The sequence below is a fragment of the Camelina sativa genome, chromosome 17 (genome assembly GCF_000633955.1).
Source record: "Camelina sativa cultivar DH55 chromosome 17, Cs, whole genome shotgun sequence".
Lineage (NCBI taxonomy): Eukaryota > Viridiplantae > Streptophyta > Magnoliopsida > Brassicales > Brassicaceae > Camelina > Camelina sativa.
Window position 1 is genome coordinate 4,342,285 of NC_025701.1, and position 15,388 is coordinate 4,357,672.

Below are 15,388 nucleotides of genomic sequence, written 5' to 3' on the forward strand. Positions count from 1 at the left end.
TCTTCTGTGTCTTCCGAAGGCGATCCGATCATATCTCCAGAAGTTGTCGACGAATTCCGGTAGCCGATCTTCTCTCTATCCCGAAGGTGGTCCGATCTGCAGTCGAGAGGTTCTGTCTTCTCGGGTTTCAGTTTGTCTCTTGAAGACGCACTTCATCTTCTCCAACGTTTCTTCAACTCTTCAAACCAGATTAAGCAGATTCACACTGTCCTCTTTACCAGCAACGCTTTGGTCGCTTCAAGATGGAAAACGAAATGCGTCTACAACACACTCATTCGATCTTATCTCACTACAGGACAATCCAAGACCTCTCTTGCTCTCTTCACCCACATGCTTGCAAGGCAAGTCCGACCAATCAATCTCACTTTCCCTTCTCTGATAAAAGTAGCTTGTTCATCTTTCTCTGTTTCTTATGGTGTTGCCTTACATGGCCAAACTCTTAAACGGGGTGTTCTATGGGATCCATTTGTTCAGACTTCTTTTGTTCGATTCTATGGTGAAGTCTGTGATTTGAAGAGCTCGAGGAAGATGTTTGATGGTATTGTAGATCCTTGTGTTGTAGCTTGTAACAGTTTGCTTGACGCTTGTGGTAGAAACGGAAAGATGGATTTTGCTTTCGAGTTATTTCAGAGTATGCCTGTAACTGATGTGGTTTCTTGGACTACTGTTATCAATGGGTTTAGTAAGAACGGGTTTCACGCCAAAGCAGTTATGCTTTTTGGTGAGATGATACAGAATGAGTGTGCGGTAATAACACCCAATGAGGCTACTTTCGTTAGTGTACTGTCTTCTTGTGCTAATTTGGATCGAGGAGGTCTTCATTTGGGGAAGCAGATTCATGGATATGTTATGGGGAGAAAGATCATCCTCACTACTACTTTGTGTACTGCTTTGCTCGATATGTACGGAAAAGCCGGTGACTTGGAGATGGCATTGACCATTTTCAATCAAACTTGTGATAAAAAAGTTTGTGCGTGGAATGCGATAATATCAGCTCTTGCCTCCAATGGTAGACCTAAGAAAGCGCTACATATGTTTGAGATGATGAAATCGATGAATGTTCAACCAAATGGGATTACTTTACTTGCAGTACTCACGGCCTGTGCTAGGTCTAGACTCGTGGACTTAGGTATCCAGTTGTTCTCTTCCATATGTAGCGAGTACAAGATCATTCCAACATCAGAGCATTATGGTTGCATCGTTGATCTCATAGGTAGAGCTGGACTATTGGTTGACGCGGCCAATTTCATTAATAATTTGCCATTCGAGCCTGATGCTTCTGTTCTCGGAGCTCTTTTGGGAGCCTGCAAGATTCATGAGAATGCTGAGTTAGGAAAAAAAGTAGGTAAACAGCTTATCGGACTGCAACCTCAACACTGTGGCCAGTATGTGGCATTGTCGACGTTAAATGCTTTGGATAGCAATTGGTCAGAAGCAGAACAGATGAGGAAAGCCATGACAGGAGCTGGAATTCGGAAAATCCCTGCTTACAGTGTGCTCTCTTAAGGCTTGAGAAGTGAGAAGCACTGTGTGATCTCTGTTCTGTTCTACTATGTTCAGTTCACTCATAGCGGCTTTCTATAGAATTCGTTGATAAAGAAGAACAAGAGCTTACTTGAAGACTAAATGTCAGCACATCAGCTTCCACACTCTCTTAAGGTTATTCTTCTGTTCGTTAACCTTGACGGGAACAAGATCACAAAGTAGACTTGGAGGTCTATTCTTTCCAAAGGGTCTTTAGTGGGCATTTTGTCGTTTGGGATCACAATCTCTTGACCCTGTTTTACAATATAGAGTTAAGAGTTGTTGAGCGTGAAGCCGGTTAAAGCATCTATAAGAGAGACCTTTCTTCTTGAGAATCAGATGAGATAAAAATGACTACATGTTCTCTTTTTTCATACATGCTTGCTCGAAAGATAAACAACTTTTTTCAAAAGATTCAATAGGTGAAATAGCCTGATTTTCCGGAGGCAGCCAAATCTGAGTTGGTCCTTGCAAAGGAAGGCATATCTCCTTCACTGAGATTGGTTTTTCTTAATGCGGAGACCAGATGAGCTGAGCTGGTTCTTGCGAAGGGAGGCAAATCTCCAACACGTCTTTTCTTGATATAATAAACCGGTATATCTCCTACACGATTCATCTTCTTGAACCAATGACTGATGGTCTCAACTCCAAGATAGGAAAAGAGTACTGTCAACGATCCACCGGCAACAGATACGATGGCTGGAAACAACCATCGTGTTCCGTGTAAATGTGGTATGGTTACCCAAGATGCCGCTACATAAGCCGTCGCCATGAACCCTACAGAAACCCACATCATCCTGTGTGTGGCCACCAATAATCTCTTTAAAGGTTTCCTCTTGAAAGGTATGATGCTAACAAGAAGAATAACGATGCACAACGATGTGAACAGTGCGATGTTGTTGCATATTGCAAAGACTTTGAACGCTGCTGTATTGCCTACAATCGATTTCCCTCTCCATGGCCCATCGTCGTAGACGCCTCCAGGAGGGTTTATCCCACCGGCATAAGAAACTGAAGCAATCAGGACTGCCACGATCGCGATCGTGTTTCTTGCATTTTGTAAGGCTTCTATATGCATCTCATATTCCATGCTCTTACGACCTCTTTCCGCTTCCCCTTTCTTTTTTCTCTTTATCTCTGCTATCTCTGATGTTTTTGTTTCGATTAGCTCAAGCAACCGTATTATCTCGTTCTGTTTAGAGCTTTTGCAGCTAACTAAAGTTTTAATGCGTTCCAGAGATCGTTTATGGAATGGATTGGAGTGGCTCTCAAGTACTTCAGTTTTCTTAGAATCCTGCTCGGTATCGAACCTCAGCCAGCTTGATAGCAACTCGAAGTCTTCCGCTTCTTGAGGGAGAAGGTGAGAAGCTGCAAAATCCATCTTGTTCTTGTAGCTGATATCCACTATCTTCTTACCAACAATGTAACGTATCAGCTGAAATTTATTCAGTAGGGAGATGTCAGGAGATACCACAAAATACAAGAAATTCGGAAGCAGAATTGAATCATATTCCTTTTTATTTCTCTATGGGGTTCCTAACATAGAGCATGTCACAGGTAAAAAAATGTGTAACTAAAATATGCTTTGGGTCTATACAGGGGAAAGCAACGACGAAAAGTAGAAAACTACTCACCGCAGCACAACAAGCCAGGGAGGCAGCAATATGTAAAACAGTGTTGCCATTTTCATCAGTTTGCTGCAAAAGATCTTGGCTATTAATGCCCACACTCTCGGCCATGAAAACGAAGGCATCTATGTTTTTGTTTCGTGCAGCGAGATGAAAGACTGTCTCTTTTGATGGCGTGAGAAAGCCAAAAGACAACGGAGCCTTTTCAAGGAACTCCTCCAGGATTACAACTGAGCCTCTGAGGACCGCCAGATGCAGAGGTGATAAACCATTGGCGTTAACAGCTTCTTCTAGTCCTTGATCAAGGCCTAACAATATACTTGTCAGTTCGAAGTCTCCTCTATCACAGGCATGATGCAGAAGTGTTGATAGCGAGCTGCCTTCGACCACCCAAGCTTCTTCCCTAGCTAGGTCTGGGAATCTCTCTAGTATAATTGCTGCAATACCTGACAATGATCCGAACACACTAATGAGCCAGTGTGAGTTTATGTAAGATTACGGAAAAATGTTGAGCATACGGACACGTGAAACTTACAGGTGGATCCACTTGATAGGGCGAAATTGAGTTCATCAAGGCCGATTGATGGTGTCTTTTCCGCAACGAGTGTGGCAGCCTCCATGGAAATGCTGCGACAAGCTAGGTGGAGGGGTGTGTGGTTGTTATTGTTGCGTGCGGAACAAGCTTCTAATCCAAACTCTAACATGGTCATAACTATGTTAACGTCTCCAAGGAGAGCAGCGAGATGCAAAGGTGTGTTTCCGTATCTGTTTCGGGAATAGAGGAGGGAAGGTCGGAGCTCAACAATCTTTGAGACGAGTTCTCCATGTCCATGCTTGGCAGCCATGTGCAACACAGTGTTGCTGTGTTGTTCATCGTTTCTCTCCTCCAGCCACGAATCTCTCTCTGCCACCAGACCCAGAAAAGCTGGAACGTCGTCTCTTAGGATCGTTTGGAAGATCGGCTGCATCTTTTCTCAAGAAAATGAGAGCTAATTAAAAGAGTAGGAATCCTTTACCTTGGGAGAGGGAGATCCCAAGTAGTTTATACAGTATATCTTTGTAATGATGACTAGTAGATCATAAGATTTTGGAACTTTATTGATAACAAAACAAAAAGTATTAATAAGAGTCTGGTGGTTGTAGTGTGTCCTAAGACGCGTTTTATAGTCATTGTAACCAAAGGCAGAGGGCAGCCTATTTCTTTTTCTTCGTTCGCGAGCAATTTCTTTGACTTTCCCACAAGATAATAAGTGAAGACGTGACAGGACTACTAAATCCAATTATATTTCTGTGAACGAAATAAAATGTAATTTGTAAGATTATTTCTAGGAAATTCTTGACGAAATTGTTTCTAATTTTTCCTTATTTCTAAGAAATTCTTGACGAAAATTTTACAATCTTTCCTTATTTTCTGAATCACATTATACAATATTTTTTTAGCGTTTTTATTCAGACCATTAACAAACATATAGTCAAATTGAAATAGGCCAAGTTCTACTTCAAAAACAATCTGTTCTGCCCGGATATCCACAGCCTCATCTGATTCCAGTTTTTTGTTTTATTTCATAGACACAAAGGTAAAAAGGTTACCAAAAAAAAAAAAATCTCAAATGTATACTGTACCAGAAAGTTAGATTATCTATCAACTAATGAATCGATGGAGAATGGGGAAATGTACTCTGAAAAAAAATCACTTAGATAGTTTTGCCACTTCAACTTAGTGTTTTAAGTTCAAAATGGAAACTAACTGAGTGACTTATCTACTTAAGTATAGTGTATTTATGGTGTTCTTTGATGAGACGTCGAGTGTATGTTTTTTAAGCTCACTGGTGCACTTAATCTAAAAGTTTGTTTTAGTCCTAAATTTCGTCCTAAGCCAAATTCATAATTGGTTCAAGTGAAGTACATAGACCAAAAATACAACTTTTCACTTATCAAATTTAAATCTCATAGCTCAAATCCAAAAAGCCAAATTCAAATATACATCTTTTTCAATACCACTTTTCAGAAATACCATTTTAAAAAACTTTATTAAAAAAATCTTCTCAGAAAAATTTCATAATTTTATGATTATTACATAAATTAAAATGAATTAACATAACTAATACAACATGCGTGGGATATTACTTAGTTTTCTATACAATTAAGATTTAAAGATTCAGATATTTAAAATAGAAATTATAATTCCATGGCTACTAAATCAGTTTGTAATAGCTCTGATTTTTCTGGAAGTTTGTTCAGGGACAAGCACTTCATCAGATGAGCGACTTAGATACCCTAAGAAAAAGGAAGGAATTCAGTATATTAACATTTTTTAATCACCTTTTTTAAACCACCAATCTAAACACTTTTTATTCAAATTTGGTATGTTCTTCTCTATTAATAAATTGACCACGTGATCAAGTTATAAGATTCTTCCTTATGATTTTGATCTAATAATAGTAATTTGTATAATTTTACTCAAATTTTGAACAAACCAAAAAATCAAATAATTGGCTATTAGTCTAGTAAAGTGATGGTTGATTATTTTTAGATTGAAATAAGCTTGAAAATGTGCGTTTAAAATAGATATTGTCTTTATTAATTGGTGTAGTTTTTCACAAAATGATAATGGATATATACTCCTTATATGTTGGAACGGCTCTTGTTCTTAAATCCAGTAATGACATTAATGTTTTAAGTAGTTTAGTGGTTAAGTAAGTGTCATATGTACTGTGCAGGTGAGGTGTTCGAATCACGCCTATATGCCCTTAAATATAATTTTTTTGAAATTTAATTTGGCTTCTGGGTTTTCTTTCTTTTTCGATCTTCTTATTTCTTGACGAAATTGTTTGCAATCCTTTCCTTATTTTCTGCATCATATACAGCATTTTCGTTTAAAGTTCAATCTTTGCTTTTCAGACCAGTTTACTCTCTCTTTGTTCCTATTTCCCCATTAACATAGAGTCAAATAGGCCAAAGTTCTACTTCAAAAACAATCCGTTCTAGCCTCATCCGATTCCGGTTTTTGTTTTATTTCATAAACACACAAAGTTTACAAAAACCAAAAAAAAAAAAGAACTCAAATGTATGTACACTGAAATGACTAGCAGCTTTCTGTAGTTAAAAGAAGATTCAAGTGCTTTACTCGAAAACTAAAAATGTCAAACTCATCAGCTTCCACCAAGAACTCTCCTGAGGTCATTCTTCTGTTCTGACGTTAGCATTGACGGGAACAAGATCTCAAAGCTGACTCTGAGGTCTCCTCTCTTCAACGGGTCTTTAGTAGGCATTCCTTCATTTGGAATCACAATCTCCTGACCCGGTTTTACAATATCGAGAACCGGGATCGTTAAGTTCCTCCCGTCCAGAGTCGTTACACTAATCGTGAGACCGGTTAAAGCATCTATTAGAGAGACTTGCTTCTCAACAATCAGATCATTACCGTCTCTTTTGAATACAGAATGCGGTTTCTCATCCACCACGAATATGAGATCCGCGGGAGTGACACCAGGTTCTTGGTTTCCTTTCTCCGGGAAAGTGATCTTAGTGCCTCTCTTCCAACCTGGTTTTATATCTATCTTCAAAATCTCTTGCACTGTCTTTGGCTTTCTGTAATAAAAACATCATATCAGAAAGACAAAACTCAAAGCTCCCTTCACGAACAAGATCAGTCACAATCAGTTCTTCAAAACCTTGTAGTAGCTACAAAATCTAATTGGGACAAAGATCATCAAACAATGTAAAGGAAGCTTATTTCCTAGTCTCCTAGATTAGGTTCTGAAGGAAACAATGTAAAGGAAACTTATAAGACAATCTAAGGAAGCAAAACCTAATACTCATTCACTCTACCAGATGGATCAATGGCTATTAAAGAGATGAAGAGAGAAAAACGAACCCAAAATCATCAGGAACAACGCGAGAGATACGCATCTTCTTCTTGGCACCTTTGTAAAGCTCCTCAAGTGTGCAAGCCAATTTACTCTCAATAGCCGGAGCCTTCCTATTCACCGGCGGCGGAGGCGGATGCGGCGTCTTTCTGTTCGTCGGCGGCGTTTTTCTATTATTAGCCTGACTCCCTGCTTCTGCACTTTTAAATCTCCGACCAACACCAACACCATCGCCGCCGCCATCTCCACGCGTCCTTCCGCTACTCCCTCCGCCGAAAGCATCTCCAGATTCGCCGAAAAACTCCGCGAAGATATCCTCAGCATCACGAGGATAATACCGGAACTCAGAGTTACTAGAAGAGTAGCTCTTCTGCTGCTGATGCTGGTGGTGCTGCTGCGCCGTCGTCGTCTCCGCCGCGGTAGGTAAATCTGTAGATTTAAGACCTTCTTCACCGAACTGATCGTAGATCTGACGTCTCTGAGGATCGCTGAGGACGTCATAAGCTTCGGAGATCTGTTTGAACTTAGCTTCAGCTTCTTTCTTGCTGGTAGGGTTTTTGTCAGGGTGCCATTTCATCGCCATTCTCCGGTACGACTTTTTGAGATCTTCTTCGTTAGCGTTTCGATTCACCTTCAGTACATTGTAGTAATCCACCCCCATTGATCTCCCCCAAAACAAAACAAAAGTCAAAACCACGAAATCGAGATAATCGAGCAAACGAATCGAAATTGGAGATTTTCACAGAGATTGCAGGAAATAAAAGGAATCGGATTCGAGATTTTGTTTGAAATCTGAAATCGGAAGAGAGGAATGTTAAAAAAAAGTAAGGAAGAGTGGAGTGCGTGTAAGGTAGTACAAAGAAGAAGAAGAAAGAAGAAGAAAGAAGAACATGGTGATTGTTTGACAATGGAGAATGACAAATATATTCTTAATGGAGGAGCCACGTGGCATTTATTGTCACTTATCTTTAACTTCATCATCTCTTACTATTATTATTTATTGTGGGTGAATGAATGAATGTGGTAAAAAAGAGGGAAGTTCACTGTCATTTTCCTTTTTCTTTCTTTATTTTTTTATTAGACAAAAATTCTCTTGATGGCTTAAATGGAATTTACGTATTGCGACAAATTTGTATTCCTTTTTTTTTAATTAATTAGGGGTAATGAAATCTAAAATAACTATATTTAAGTTAAACGAGAAAGAATTATTACTTTATTTAGCCGACAACGAAATAAAAACAGATGCAATAATTAAACCGACCAAACCAACTTAATCTAGAGAATCAGAGTATTAATTGTGTAATGTATAATAACAGGCGGCCAAGTTTGGTCAGAATATTTGACAAGTGGTTTTGATAATTTACAAAAAGAAATGTTTATGGCAAGTCCAGCTTGAGACTTCTCATGTTTAATATATGTTCAGAAGTGCTTGAATCATGCCGAGGAAAGTGAAGATTAGTACTCACAATGAACTTATCCAAATGATCTCATTAACCCCATGGAAGTGTAATACTCCCTTTGTATTCAACCTGTTATCACTGATCTAATTACTTTGTTCTGTCTTTTTAACTCCAATAATTTCCAACGTATATGCAAAAAAACATAAAAACTATATTTGGCTCTGCCTTGGGGTTTATTACATTTCAGTACAACATACATAACTTACATCTTAGTAAACCCATTCCACATCCTAGTAAACCAGTTTCATTACCTACATCCAATTTCTGCAATCTCAGTCTCCAAAGTTCTACATTTAAGAGGATCCATATCCTTCCTTGACTTTTAGGATTGCTGCCTAGGAAAGACCTTCCTTGCGAATTCATCGAGCTTGGTAATCTCGGGCATAATAGGTTTCACAGCGGGATCATTACAAAACCGCTCTGCCCATTTGGACAGAGAAGGAGTCTTGCTCTCATCAAGAAATTTATGGCCGGCATCCAACTCGACGACTCTCAACCAACCCAAGAAGCTCCCCAAGGCAATGTCGAGGTAACCGATATGGTCAGTACCGTTGAAGAACGGTTTACCTTTGCTGCAATCCACGAATGCTTTCTCAAGAAGCTCGGTACTTTCTTCGACTTCAGCTATGGCTGTTTTTTTCTCCTCTTCTCCTTGAGATGTTAGGATACTTCTCAGAGAGATAAACCACTTTTATACATATCCAATTAAGACAACATACAAGATTTAAGATTAGCTAATGCCACAATATGTATCGTAGAGATTAGAGAAGATACTGAACAAAATGTCTAACTTCTTTCCAAAACTAAGTTGTTAAAGTTGACTATGGGTATAGAAGTTAGTTGAAGCTGGACTAGTCCAATCCTATCCAGTTTTAATCTGTTATATAGTGTTACTAGTTACTACAGATTCTTATACTAAAGTCACTAAAAGCCACATAATCTGTTAATTCCCACTTCCCAGTATAGTTTTTATTAAATGCAAATGATCAAAGTGAAGGAAGAAACTATGAAACCTTATCGTCTATGTAGGCAGCCCAAAAACGAGCGATGGCCTTGTCGTAAGGATGAGACGGGAGAATGGACGGTCCAGATGAGTTCCAAGCCTCGTCGATGTACTGAACGATGATATTGGACTCACAAACCGGTTTGTCAGCGTGAATCAGAACCGGTATCTTCTTGTGAACCGGGTTAGATTTGAGGAGCAATTCGCTTTTTGAACCGAAAGTCTCCTGGAGGAATTCGTAGCTAATAGATTTGAGGTGGAGAGCGATTCTCGCCCTCATGACGAAGACACTCGCCCATGAGCCTATCAGCTTCACGTCGTCCGTCGCCATTTTATCCCGGAGCTTAAGAACCGTGTGAGAGAGAGAGAGACTTTAAAACTTGATCGTATGGAGTCGGTTCGATTTCAATCAGAGGGTTTTAGGTGATGGATAATGAAAAACTACGAATTATAATTCGACACGTTTTACAGACATGACCGACTCATATAAATTGCAGGCCCATTAAAACGAAGACTGACTCATATAAATTTCAGGCCCATTAAAACGAAGACCGACTCATATAAATTGCAGGCCCATTAAAACGGAGTCCATTCTCTCGGCGTTTTGAGATCCAAAACCTTGCTTCAGGTACAAGTTCTCACTCCTTTTATCTCTCACGGTTTCGAAAATTCTTCGGGAACCCTAGTCGATTACGGCCGTGTTCCTCTCTCTTTCTTGTCTTTGATTTCCGTACTAGATTAAAGTCCTTACTGTGATTTGAATTTGGTTATAGTGTTTTTGAAAGGTATTAAGTGATGGAGGCGAATGGTGATCCGACAGCGGTTTTTTGGGACATCAATACGTGTCCCATCCCTAATAATGGATTTGATGCTCGTTGGGTCCGTCCGTCTATCAAACGTTTTTTGAGGAACCTTGGCTACTCTGGTCCCCTTACCGTCACTGCCGTTGGCATACTATCAGGCGTCCCTCTTGACATCCTGGAAGGAGTCTATTCCAGTGGAATCTGTCTTGCTAACGTCCGCGATAACAGTTAATATCTTCTTCTCTCATATCCTTTTATATTTTATACCTTTTTCTACAGTTTTTCTTTGAAGAATCTTTTTAATAGTCTTTTGTCTTTCTGTTTGAAACAGCATCCTGGCCATGCCATGGGGATGTTATTGATGAATATTGCCGTAGAAATCCACCTCCAGCCAACATAATGGTAATATCCGGTCCAGGAGCCGCCTGCCATTGTGTTCCTCGCATGCTAGAAGTTGACGGATTCAACGTTCTTCGGCCGTGTCCATTTGATTCTCTCCACGGGTTTTTTCATCCAGGTCTGTGTTTGTCCTCTCTCACCCTATAGTTTAATTTTGTTGGATTAATATAACCAGTGGCTAAATTGTCTAAGACGTCCCTATTGAGACCCTGAGAGGACTCTATTCCACTGGAATCTCTCTTACGAACGTCCCCTACGGTATTTAATATCTCTCATCCTTTGTGCCTTTCTACTGTTTTCCTTTATGCATATTTTACATAAGTTTCTCTCTGTTCCTGAAACAGGTTCCGCAGACGTTTCGGATCTTATTTGGGAGTCTAACGATCGACCTCCAGGTAATATAATGCTCATATCCAATGAGAGAATCTGCTTCTCGCCTTCTTTGTCTACAATGCTAGATGCGACGGGATACAACCTTATTCAGCCGTTTCCGTATCCTTCTGTTGAAAGCTTATTATTTCCCACTCTCACAGGTGTGTGTTTCTCGACTCTCTCCCTGGGTTGTTGTTGAAATAACCAGCAAAACCTGCTGCTTAACTGGCTGGCTACCCTTTTTTTTTCCAGGGGCACACGAGGAAGATAGGTACAGTGAAACGAGTGAATCAGCCCACTGGTTTTGCGAAGTTTGCTTCCCTGGTTTTATTTTCCAAGGCTTTGATTATTTAACCACGCATCTCCAAAGTAGTGAACATCAGCAGAAGGTTTGTAACCAACCATCCTGTTCAAGTTATTTCCGAGTCATAACGACCTCTTGCCACAAGTGGTTTCCCTTTCTCACTTCTAGTTTTGTTGCAGGTGTCGGACGTGCCGCCTATGAATATCAGACTTCAATACATGGTTCAACCACTAAGTGAGTGTCTTGACCTTAAGGCTGTTACAGTGGTCTTTTGGGACATCAATTTGTGTCCCATCCCCACTGGAGTTGATGCTCGTTTGGTCGGTCCGCGTATTAAACATTTTCTGGAGAAGAGTGGCTACTCTGGTCCTCTCGCCATCACTGCCGTTGGCGCACTAAAAGACGTCCCTAATAGCATCCTGGGAGAACTCTTTTCCAGTGGAATCACTCTTAAAAACGTTATTGACAATGGTTAATATCTCTTCTCATCGTCTCCTCTTTGCCTTTTTTACTGTTTTCCTTGATGAATAGAGAGTGTCCTCACGGCTTTAGTTTCTGAAACAGGTTCATCATCCTTTGAGTTTCTTCTTTTCGAGTTTAAAGTTAAGAATCCACCTCCAGCTAATATAATGGTCATATCCGATCCCACAATCTCCCCTTCCGAGAATTCTCTCTTGCTACAATCGTCGGGATACAACCTTATTCAGCCGTATCCGTATGAGTCTCTTCAATGCTTTCTTCCGACAGGTGTGTGTTTGGCCCGATCTCACAGTGTTGTTGAAATAACCAGATATTCTTTTGCTGAACTGGTTTACCTTTTTTTTCTCCACAGATTCAGGGGAACTTGACTGCAGTGAAACGGGTGAATCTGCCAGCTGGGTTTGCTCAGTATGCGATTCCCCTCCTGACCCAGTGTTTGAGAATTTCACCACGCATCTCTCTAGTCAATTACATGAACGGAAGGTAACGGATGGACTTTATTGTATCAATACATTTTCTCATTGTCCAACTCTTTTTGAGTCAAAACAGCTTCTTACCGCACAAGTAGTTTCCATATTCTCATTTCTAGGTTTGCTTGCCTTATTCTAACCCATGTGCATTTGTTTTTCAAGCAGACGTTGGGCTCTAGGCCTAGGAAGAAAATAACAGATGCTGAGCTGTTTGACTAGGAATGCTCCCTACCATGGTGAAGAATCAACCGAAGGCAAGTTTCAATAGCTGTGATAAACGTTGGGAGCTTAAATCTTTAATTTAGAATTTTGGGGCTCGAAGGAGCAAGTTCAAGTGTAACGTTCAACATACCCCTAGCACACTAAGATATAAAGCCATTTATAAAACAGTACCACTCTTAAATTATTTTTGCAAGATCTCAACCGGCAAATTTAAAAAAAAACTATTTCACCAGCAACTTAGGCCTGCGGCTTGGCGAAGATCTTCTTTGCGAATTCAGCGAGCTTTGCAGTCTCGGGCATGACAGGTTTTACAGCGGGATCGTTACAGAATAGCTCAGCCCATTTGCATAACGAAGGTGTCTTGGCCTCATCAAGAAGTTTATGGCTAGCTGTTAACTCGGTGACTCTCAACCAAGCCAAGAAGCTCCCGAGGGAAATGTCGAGGTAACCAATGTTGTCACCGTTGAAGAACGGTTTTCCTTTGCTGCAATCGATGAACGCCTTCTCCAGAAGCGCATTCCCTTCTTCCATTTGTGCTATCACAGCTTTCTTCTCTTCTTCTCCTTCAGCTTTTAGGAAATTTCTTAGAGCACCAAACCACTTCATTCATTTGTGTTGTTTCATGTGGAACAATCAAAATGAAAGATTAGCTTAACAATGTCATTACAATGTAATGAAAATTACATAACAATACATCTACTTTAACTAGCAACTAGATTTTGAGTTCTCGAAAACTGTGTGTCCACATTTTTAGTCAGACTAATTTTTGCGTAAATGTAAGATATCAAAAATAGGACTAGTAAACAAAAAAAAAAACAGAAAAGACGAATATTAGCTTTGCAAAAACTCTGAACTAACCCTAAAGATCAATTTAGACAAAATCTTGATAAGCAAGTGAAGAAAAACAAAAAAAACCTTTTCGTCGATGTAAGCAGCCCAGAACCGAGCCATTGCCCGGTCGTAAGGATGAGAAGGGAGAATGGAGGGTCCAGATGAGCTCCAAGTCTCATCGATATACTCAACGATGATGTTAGACTCACAAACTGGCTTATCAGCGTGAAGGAGAACCGGGATCTTCTTGTGGACCGGGTTTGATTTGAGAAGCAACTCGCTCTTAGACCCAAACGTCTCTTGGAGGAACTCGTACGGGACAGACTTGAGGTTTAGAGCAACCCTCGGTCTCATCACGAAGGGACTCGCCCATGCACCGATCAGCTTCACTTCGCCGCTTGACATGATCTCTTCAAGATCTGAAACAGAGGTCTTTAGTTCGTGTGAATGTGTGAGAGAGAAATGTAATGTTTTGACACGTTAAAGCGTTTACGTTGGATCGGTGTGGCATTTATATGGAAGGGATAAGGGTAGGTAAATTTATGGCGGTGATAGATAGTGAAGAAGGGCCAATTTAGAAGAGCTTGACACGTATATTAAAACGGGTGGGAAAACGTTGAAAGGGTCCATCACTCTTTATTGTGGTCGACGAGGCGACATTTATATGTGTGGCAACAATTGAAACTCCGGCAAATCTTCATCTTCACTTGTTGAAATTTGTTTTTCATGTTTGAAATTCGTATTAACGATGAAGGGTCTATCACTTTATTGTGGTCGACGAGACGAGATATATCTTTGTTGTAAAGATCGACAATGTGATGTTTATTTGGAGTTTTGTTTTTGCCAACTAATCAAGTGATATAAAATCAAATGAAAGAATTGAAATTATTGAATGATAATTACACATCTCAGGGAAGAAAACACGCAAATTCACCTAAAAAAACAAACATGTCATGCATCACAGGACCACACGAAATGTAAAACATTGAATTGCAGTGACACGAAAACCCCCTAAATAATATTCGTCTGAATTTTGCTTGTGTTTTTTTTTTAACGCTTAATTAAGCTCATTGTTTCCACTCAATTTTCTAACATTAATAGTATGGTTTACGTACAACTATCTTCTAATTTTTTTATATGTAAGTCAGAGTAAACAAAATTAAAGTACATAGATGAAACCAAAAACATACCTAGGGGTGGTGGTCTGGTGGACTAGACGACTAGTGGTATAGAGGTCCCTCCGAAAAGAGATATCACATGTCATCAGCCCCTAGCCGAGGAAGACTACAGGCCCATAAGGTATTGAAACTTCTTCGAAAAAACCACGAACATGTAAATAATATATATCCGATTCTTGACAAATTGAGAACTCTTCATGAAAAAGATAATACATATCTTTTTTAGTCATTGTGTGAGTAGAGAAATGTGTTAGTTAGTCAAGTTGTTGATTCTTTTGAATAGTTCTCTAGTTTTGAAATTTTATGGATTTTGTGAGTTAGGATTCTCTTACTATTTTTAAAGAGAAGCGTCTTTATTTTTCTTTAGGGATAAATTGTACATATACACACCAATTATAGCCTATATATATACATAAAGAAATTTTGATCGACTTCCAGAACAATCTAATGAGAAGAATACCAAATAGAATAATACTCTGCAAGACGCATTTACATCTTCACTAGTTGTAACTACAAATACATTATTACAAAATTAATTAAAAATAAACTAAAGTTGAGAATTTTTTAGTAACTTTAAGCCTTTAGGTTTTCTTTACGATATTCTCTTGAATCAATTCCCTTATCCTGCCCGTTTCCTTGGTTGGGTGGGGACTTTAGTGGGAGTTGGCACTTAACATTAATTGCATTATTATTATGTCTTCTATGCCTTATTTCCTGGTGAGTTTGGGACACCTAAAGGCACATTTTGTCTAAATAATATACTTACTTTCTTACACATTTTTTTTCTATATATCATCCATATATACTTTTCAGTTTCTTAATAGAATTTATCATTAATTATTAAT

General features: G+C 39.4%; 5 protein-coding genes across 5 annotated transcripts in view; 1 reads left to right on the forward strand and 4 right to left on the reverse strand.

The window, feature by feature from the left end:
• Positions 1–1,867, forward strand: part of LOC104759147 (putative pentatricopeptide repeat-containing protein At1g10330) — a 3,388-nt gene extending 1,521 nt beyond the window's left edge. The window contains exon 3 of the mRNA XM_010482109.2: positions 353–1,867. Within this exon, the coding sequence (XP_010480411.2) occupies positions 353–1,506 (1,154 nt within the window). The 3' untranslated portion in view covers positions 1,507–1,867. The remainder of the gene's footprint in view (positions 1–352) is intronic.
• LOC104755243 (ankyrin repeat-containing protein At5g02620-like) lies at positions 1,916–4,120 on the reverse strand. Its single transcript, XM_010477592.2, has 3 exons — positions 3,688–4,120; positions 3,159–3,598; positions 1,916–2,959 (listed from the first exon to the last, which is right to left on the reverse strand). Exons 1-3 carry the CDS (start codon positions 4,118–4,120, stop codon positions 1,940–1,942), a joined length of 1,893 nt encoding a protein of 630 aa, XP_010475894.1. The 3' UTR covers positions 1,916–1,939.
• Positions 6,135–7,928, reverse strand: LOC104755244 (dnaJ homolog subfamily B member 1-like). The gene is made up of 2 exons (XM_010477593.2): positions 7,030–7,928; positions 6,135–6,743 (listed from the first exon to the last, which is right to left on the reverse strand). The coding sequence occupies exons 1-2, from the start codon at positions 7,680–7,682 to the stop codon at positions 6,305–6,307; spliced, it is 1,092 nt and encodes a 363-aa protein (XP_010475895.1). The 5' UTR covers positions 7,683–7,928; the 3' UTR covers positions 6,135–6,304.
• On the reverse strand, positions 8,613–9,904 carry LOC104755246 (glutathione S-transferase U18). The gene is made up of 2 exons (XM_010477595.2): positions 9,495–9,904; positions 8,613–9,169 (listed from the first exon to the last, which is right to left on the reverse strand). The coding sequence occupies exons 1-2, from the start codon at positions 9,813–9,815 to the stop codon at positions 8,804–8,806; spliced, it is 687 nt and encodes a 228-aa protein (XP_010475897.1). The 5' UTR covers positions 9,816–9,904; the 3' UTR covers positions 8,613–8,803.
• Positions 12,580–13,867, reverse strand: LOC104755247 (glutathione S-transferase U17-like). Its single transcript, XM_010477596.2, has 2 exons — positions 13,450–13,867; positions 12,580–13,134 (listed from the first exon to the last, which is right to left on the reverse strand). The coding sequence occupies exons 1-2, from the start codon at positions 13,768–13,770 to the stop codon at positions 12,772–12,774; spliced, it is 684 nt and encodes a 227-aa protein (XP_010475898.1). The 5' UTR covers positions 13,771–13,867; the 3' UTR covers positions 12,580–12,771.